Source organism: Nannospalax galili, unplaced genomic scaffold (assembly GCF_000622305.1).
Source record: "Nannospalax galili isolate Female #2095 unplaced genomic scaffold, S.galili_v1.0 scaffold324, whole genome shotgun sequence".
Lineage (NCBI taxonomy): Eukaryota > Metazoa > Chordata > Mammalia > Rodentia > Spalacidae > Nannospalax > Nannospalax galili.
This window is the reverse complement of record NW_008353027.1, coordinates 5,162,162-5,170,434: the sequence shown is the minus strand read 5'-3', so window position 1 is coordinate 5,170,434 and position 8,273 is coordinate 5,162,162. Positions and strand designations below refer to the sequence as shown.

Below are 8,273 nucleotides of genomic sequence, written 5' to 3'. Positions count from 1 at the left end.
CCTCCCTCTCTTTCCCTTTCCATTTCTCTTTTTTAGATAGAGTCTTACTAAGTTGCCCAGGCTGTCATCGAACTCACTGTGTAGCCCATTCAGGTTTCAAACTTGAAATTCTTGTGCCTCAGCCTCCCCAGTAACTGAGATTACATTTGGCTAGCATTTTGCTTTTAATGACTGGGATTTGGGGTTTTAGTGATTAGCTTTTTCTCTCTCCCCCCTCCCCCTCCCTCTCTTTCCCTTTCCATTTCTCTTTTTTAGATAGAGTCTTACTAAGTTGCCCAGGCTGTCATCGAACTCACTGTGTAGCCCATTCAGGTTTCAAACTTGAAATTCTTGTGCCTCAGCCTCCCCAGTAACTGAGATTACATTTGGCTAGCATTTTGCTTTTAATGACTGGGATTTGGGGTTTTAGTGATTAGCTTTAGTAAGAATTCTTCTTTAAATGCAGAAACAAGATAAGGTTAATTTTGAATGCTGAGATCATGGAGAACTTCAAAGTGCCATCTGAGCATATGCTGTCAACATGCATAAATGGCAAAACAGGAAATCTTGTATATCTCTAATTGTTACAACTAACAGTAAATGAATCTTTTGGGATTTTGAGTCTAATTTACTTATAAAACCAAATAATATTTAACACCTAATTAAAAGTTATAAGAAGCTGAAACAGGAACACACACAATTAATTAATTAATCAATTTAAAATAAGAGGCTAGAGAGATGACTTAGCATTTAAGAGCACTGACTGTTCTTGCAGAGGACCCAGGTTCTGTTGTCACATGGGAGCTAACAACTGCCTACAACTTCAGTTCCAGGGGATCTGTGCCCTCTTCTGGCCTATGTGGGTATTGTACTCATGTGGTACACTTTTACACGTGCAGGCAAGACACTCATACACATAAAAGTTAAATAATTTTTTAAAAAAATGCTTTAAGTATTGTCTCACGTTATCACAACAAAGAGCATAGTACAGTAAGATGGGATGGGGGAGGCATTCCATAATGTTTATTTTTTATCTTCATTTTTTAATGTTTTGTTTATTCTTTTTATTTTAGGTGTATGAGTGTATTGTCTGCATGTAGGTAACTACAACCTTGTCATGCAATGCCCTCAGAGGTCAGAAGAGTGTGTCAGATCCCCTGGAACTGGGGTTACGTATAGTTGTTAGCTACCATTTGGGTGCTAGGAATTGAACCCCTTATTTTGTTTTGTAATGATATAGCTTCTCTCTCTCTCTCTCTCTCTCTCTCTCTCGTGTGTTTTCAGATTTATGTTCTTTTCAAATTATGTATATTTATTGGACTGCTCTTGCAGAAATGACTTAATAGTTAAGAGACTTGCTGACCTTGCAGAGGACTCGGGTTCAGTTACCAACACCTACATGGTAGCTAACAACTGTCCATAATTCCAGTTCCCAAGGATTTAATATCCTCTTCTGACATCTGTAGGCACTGTATGCATACTTACATACATTCATTCAGGTGAAACAATCATATACATAAAATACAAATAAATAAAATTAAAGAACAAAGCTTAATTATTTATATTTGCCAGGCATGATGGTACACACCTTTAATCCCAGCATTCCAAGGCATAGGTGGTGAATCTCTATGAGATCAAGTCCAGCCTGGCTTACCTAGTAAGTTCCAGGCCAGCTGAGGCTACAGGAAGGCTCAGTCTCAAAAACCAAAACCAAAAATATTATATGTACTTCTGCTGGGCATGGTGGAACATGCCTTTAATCCCAGCACTTGGGAGGCAGAGGCAGGTGGATCTCTGTGAGTTCAAGGCCAGCCTGGTCTACATAGTGAGTTCCAGGACAGCTGGGGTTATAGGGAGACCTTGTTTCAAAAAGACCAAAAAAAAAAAAATTGTATTTCTGTGGATGTAGGTGTGTGGGATGTATGTGTATGTGTGAGTGTAAGTGCCCATAGAGTCCAGAAGAGGATGTCAGATCCCCTAGAGCTGGAATTACAGGCATTATGTCTTGAAGTGGATGCTGAGAACTGAACTTTCAAGTCCTCTGCAAGAGCAGCAAATACTTTTAACCTCTCAACCATCTTTCCAGCCCCCCTGTGTATGCTTTATTTTCAGGTGATCCGGGGTCTGGCTGCCTTTCATTGTGAAATGTCTTTAAGTTTTTCTAAGATGAATTCCCAGGTTCTCTGTAGCCTATATTGTTAAAATACACTATTACTTCATGGCATGGTGGCACTTGCCTTTAATCTCAGCACTAGAAAGGCAGAGGCAGGTGGATCTCTGTGAGATTGAGGCCTTCCTGGTCGACACAGCAAGTTCCAGTCCAGCTGAGGCTATAGGAAGAGGGCCCTGTCTTAAAAAAACAAAGCAAAGCAAAACAAAAAACTATTATTATTACTAAGAGAATCTTGAAAATTTGGATAGATATTTCCATTTTGCTTAATGTGCTAACAAATGAAGAGACAGTCTTGTTCATTTTACATAGTGCTTACTAGTCTTAACTCCTTCATATGTTAATATTGTGAATTTTTGTTAATCTTTTTTGACAATTTCATACAGATGTGAAGTGAATTTTGGTCACTTTCTCCCCATCACCCTCTCTTATTTTCCTTCCTCTCCCACTGAAACCCTTCTTCCAAATAAATCTCTACCCCTCCTCTTCCTCTTCCCCTTCCTCCTCTTCTCTCTTTCAGGATCCACTGAGTTCATTAAGGTTGCTTACATGAGCATGAGTTGGAGAGTTATTTATTGGAACATTGATAACCTATCATTTGGTTATACCACTGAAGAAGAGGACACCTTCTGCCCTAGCAACCATTAACTGCCAGAAGCCCCTCACCACCACCACCATCCAAGATGAAATATTGATGGACCCAATCTTGTAAGCTTCCAGATGTGGGTGCTGGGAACTGAACTGGGGTCCTCTTGAAGAGCAGCCTGTGCTCTTAACCACTGAGCCATCTCTCCAGCCCTGATGGACACAATCTTGTACAGGTCCTCTGTAGATAACCACAAGAATAGTGTTGTGGTGTAATATATCATGTCCAGAGAAATTGTTTCTTAGAACTCTTCTCTATCTCTAGCTCTTACATTCTTTCTGCCCCCCTTTTCCATAATGTTCTCTGAACCTTTGCAGGGGGTGGTTGTATAGATGCCCCATTTAGGGCTAAACACCCACTAGGAACTTATTCGCAGCACTTTGACCAATTATGAGTCTGCATTAATTGCCACTCAATGATGAAGCTTCTCTGTGAAAGATTGAGAGCAGCACTAATCTATGGGTATAAACCCAAGTATTTAGAAAACAGTTCGACAACATGTCTATTTAGGAAAACAATAGTAACATAGGCCCCATTAAGGCCTATAACCTTCTCAGCTACAGGCTCTTAACCAACTTTACAGTACCAATCAGAAAGTAGTTATTTAACCCCCTAATTGTCATGCCACTATGTCATGTCTCATAATTTTTATCATAGCTTATTGTTTAAATTATTCTGTTTTTTAAATTTATTATTGCTAATCTCTTACTGTAACTAATTTATAAATAAAGTTTATCATGAGAATATGTGTATGTGTATATATGTGTATATATATGTGTGTGTGTGTATGTGAAAAAGACACAGTATTTATAGGATTTGATACTATTCATGGGTTCAGGTGTTACATATTACATATTCGTGGTGTTACATTGTTATTTCTCCCTAAGGACTGAAGCTACTGTACTACAATTCTTCCATCAGATCATTTTACATAACTTGCTCTCAGTTTTTGTTGTCGCTTTAGAGTCCACATTCTAATCATGTCATTCCTAAATTACTAGAGAGGTTGAAACAACTTTGTAGAATCAAAAATAACATGCCCCCCTCCCCTGCTCCATACTAGGAATTAAACTCAGGGCCCATGTCTAAGCAACCACTCTACCACTGAACTACAACCCCTAAGCCCTTGTTTTGTTTTGTTTTTTGTTTTGTTTTGTTTTTTTCACTGTAACCCAGACAGGCCTCAAATTTTTGATCTTTCACCTCAGCCTAGAGGATGCTAGGATTATGGTAGATATCATCAAACCTGATAGGAATAAACCCTTTGTTGTTGTTGTTGTTTTGTTTTTGACACAAGGTAGCCCAAGCTGACCTAGAACTCACTATGTAGCCCAGTAACTTAAACTCATAGCAGTCCTTCTGCTTTGTCCTCCCCAGTGCTGGAATTAAGAGTTGTAAACTACTTTACCTGGTTTACTAAACACTTTTACAGAATAAATCTCAGGATTTGGGAGGTGGAGGCAGGTGAATCAGGTGTTGAAGGTCATCCTCAGCTACATATTGAGTTCAAAGCCAGTCTGAGTTACATGGGGCCCTGTGTTTTTTTGGGTTTTTTTTGTACATAAATAATTTATGGAGAATTTTATACATGAATATAAGGTGTTATGATCAAATCCATGCCCACTCCCTCCCCGCTAACTCCTCCCATATCTCCCCATCACTTTTTTTCTGATAATTTCATGTAGTCTTTCTCTTCTTTGATTATTTTTATGGGGCTTTTGGCTTCTCTAACATTCTGCACTCTGAAGAGGTAACCCAAAATCTTTTAAGGATTAGATACAAGCTCCCAAATACTTTTAACATTTTTGGCCTTTGGAACAGAGTATATTGCTAAAAGAAGCCCAAGGACATTTTGACTTTTAGCCAAGAAACTGGTTATTTTTCTTTGGGGTCTTTTTACCCTAACTGCCTAGCCAATTCCTACCTCCTATTTCTATCACCCCATCCTCTGAAGAGGTTGCCCAAATTGCCAGTAGAGAATAGGGACGCAGACCACTCTGGCTTCTTCCTTGCTGAACAGGGACGCAGGGTGAGGCAATTGTAGTACCCCTTCAGTGGGTCTATCTAAAAGACTCCCAAATTGCATAACTCTTATCTCTAAGGCGAAAAGAAAAGTCCTTGAATCATGGATAGGAGATGTGAAGGAGAAGTAAAGGCAAGAGTAATTAGCATTACAAGATCTAGCCAGAGAACTAGAAAAATGTCAGACCAGGGAAATTTTCAAATGTTCATATGAGTCCATTAGAATTTCTTGACAAGGGCTTCCAAAAGCATCCCTCTATTCAGTTCCTCCCGATTTTTCTTTTGTCTTCCAAAGCTGGACTCTAGAGTGATAGATTCAGGATTTGCTTTCAGGTATTTTGATAGCTGTTGGAGTGGTTAGAATCAGTGTCAGTTCCCTCTTAAAGGCTTCACCACATGGAGGCAGGATCCTGAGTGGGGGGTGGGGCTCTCAGGCAGTCCCCTGCATTCTCAGGCCCTCTGACTGAGGGAGGCCAGAGGGAGGAAGAACTCAGCACTCTCTGGCTGTCTGCAGAGATCAAAACCTCTACACCAATGGAGGTCTGAACCCACCTCTCAGGCTGTCTCTTGGGGGGCCCTGTCTTAAAACACACACACACACACACACACACACACACACACACACACACACACACAGTGGGCTAAGGATGTGGCTCAATTAGTAGAGTACTTGCCTGATATACAAGAAGCCCTAGATTTTATTCTAGTACCACATAAGCCGAGCCTATTGGCACATACCTGAAATCCCAGCACTTGGGAGGTGGAGACAGGAGGATCAGAAGTCATCCTCAACTACAAAGAGACCACAATACATTTCTTCACAAAGTCATCATCCCTGTATCACTGGATTTATTGAAGCAGCATTGAATGACTTCCTGAGTGGGAGCTTATCTGGAACTCTGAAATCATGTCATAGTAGCAGGATCTTTTGACAATTGTCTCTCTTCCTTGTGCATCCTGAATTATACCACATATCCCATTTCTTAAAATACTGATTTCATCTGAACATATTGCCCAGTGATTCACAAGTGGGTGCAAGTTTTTAGGTTCACGGTTGAATTAATACCGCTATACAATATTGAACTCAGGACAAGCCCTGTAAGACATTAAATTGAATGAGTTTTCAACCTTTAAAAAAGATCTCCATTTCATTTTAGAATACATTGTTCCTTGCAGAAAGACTCGATTGTTTCTGTTGCTAACATCGAGATGCTGGCACATGATCTCCAGTCTGCATGCATCGATCATTACTAGTCACAATTGGTTGCACTTGGATCCTTGGTGCCTGTGCATGTCTGTAAAATCGTTGGGTATATTTGAATGGCAATGTTTATCAACTCTACCAATTAGCATGATGCAAACTTCCATCCTTCCTCCTCAAATACAACACATCCTTTTAAATTTGTTGATTTGTGTGTGTGTGTGTGTGTGTGTGTGTGTGTGTGTGTGTGTATCACGCAGAACATCCCAAACCATCTTATTCAGCTATACACCCACTTCCCAGATAGCACCCTCCCATAGCCTCCCCGCCCACTAGAGCCCTTATACTCTGATATCCCTGTTACTGTCTGCTGTGTTGTTAGCACCCCAGCCATTCCCCACTACTTGCCCTTCTGGTGAATCTAGTCAGCCTATCTAGAGGTCTTTGTTTTAGGAGGGTCAGCTGTTCCTCAACTAGCAGCAATCAGTTGTCAATATTCCTTTAGATAAGATTGGGGTCTGCTGTTCATTTTCCCAGTTCTGTGCTGGTTACTATCTGGGAGTCCCGTTGGCCACCCTAGCCAACAACTCTATGTATAATTTGTCAGTAGGTTGTAGGAGTAATATGGTTTCCTCTGGTTTTCAAAACTAGCTAGGCATTATTTCTCTCTCGAATTGTCTCGCCCCTCCATCAGGGTTTTCCCACTTAAGGTGCCCCTATTTCCCCCCCTTTCTCCCTTAATAATACCCTTCTCCTACAGCCCTACCTCTCTTGAGCTCCTTCTTTCCCTTGACCCCCTAGGTTCCTTGTATACCCTTCCTTCCCCCCTCCCTTAAACTAACACAATTTTTATCCATTTCTCCCTTAGTAAGGCCTGTTTCCTACTGTTCTTATCTTTCAGGTTCTTTCTTTTCCTTTACCTCCCTGATTCCTTTCCATTATCCTGGTTCCTGTAGTTATGTCTGGATACATACTCACTTATCAGGGTCTGGTTCTAGGATCCATATATGAGGGGAGAACATATGTCGATTTTTTTTCTGAGGCCGTGTTACTTCACTTAGTATAACAGATTCTAGTTCCATCCATTTACCTGCAAATTTCATGATTTCATCTTTCTTTACTGCTGAGTAAAACTCCATTGTATAAATGAACGACATTTTCATTATCCACTCGTCAACTGAGGGACACTTAGGTTGCTTCCATCTCAGCTGTTTTGAAAAGAGCAGCAACAAATATGGATGTACAAGTGTCTCTGCAATAGAATGAGTTCTTTGGGTATATGCCAAGGAGTGGTATAACTGGGTCCAATGGTAGGTTCATTTGTAGTTTTTTAAGAATTCTCCACACTGCTTTCCACAGGGGTTGGACCAATTTGCAGCCCCACCAGCAGTGGATGAGTGTTCCCCTTTCCCCCCATCCTCTCCAACATTTGGTATCATTTGTTCTCCTGATCTTAGCCAATCTGACTGGGGTAAGATGAAACCTTAAAGTGCTTTTAATTTGCATTTTCCTAATTATTAGTGATGTTGAACAACTTTTAAGATGTTTCATAGCCATCTTTACTTCTACTTTTGAGAACTCTCTGTTCAGCCCCTTAGCCCATTTTAATTGGGTTGCTTCTTGGCTTGGTTCTCTGTTTTTTAAGTTTGTTATAACATATTCTGGATATTAAACCTCTGTCAGATGTGTCGCTGGTGAAGATTTTCTCCCATTCTGTGGGTTTTCTGTTCGCTTCCCTGGGTGCCTCCTTTGATGTGCATAAGCTTTTTAGTTTAATGAGGTCCCATTTGTTAATTCTTGCCCTTGTTTCCTGAGCAATTGATGTCCTGTTTAGAAAATCCATTCCTACACCTATATCTTGTAGGTTTTTCCCAATGTTTTCTAACAGTTTCAGGGTTTAGGCTTTACATTGAGGTCTTTGAGCCATTTGGAATTGACTTTTGTTCAGGATGAAAGATAGGGGTTTAGTTTCATTCTTCTACAGGTGGAGATCCAGTTTTGCCAGCACCATTTGCTGAACATGCTCTTTCCTCCGGTGAATATTCTTGGCCTCTTCGTCAAATATCAGGTGGCTGAAATTGCATTTACTCATATTTGGGTCTTCAGTTTTGTTCCATTGATCTATGGGTCTATTTTTGTGTCAGTACATTGTTGTTTTTATGACTATAGCTCTATAATACAGCTTGAAATCCGGTATAGTAATCCCCCCAGCATTGCTCTTAGTGCTCAGGGTTGTTTTGGCTATCTGAGGGCTT

At 40.4% G+C, this 8,273-nt stretch overlaps 1 protein-coding gene across 7 annotated transcripts in view; it reads left to right on the top strand.

Moving 5' to 3' along the window:
• The window catches only part of Pdss2 (decaprenyl diphosphate synthase subunit 2), a 305,129-nt gene that overhangs the window by 156,225 nt on the left and 140,631 nt on the right, over window positions 1–8,273 (top strand). The window contains exon 3 of one of the 7 annotated variants that reach the window (XM_029554638.1): window positions 2,670–3,463. The exons of the other annotated variants lie outside the window; for them this stretch is intronic. Within the exon in view, the coding sequence (XP_029410498.1) occupies window positions 2,670–2,679 (10 nt within the window). The 3' untranslated portion in view covers window positions 2,680–3,463. Of the gene's footprint in view, window positions 1–2,669; window positions 3,464–8,273 lie in introns of those variants that run through there. 7 annotated transcript variants of the gene reach the window in all.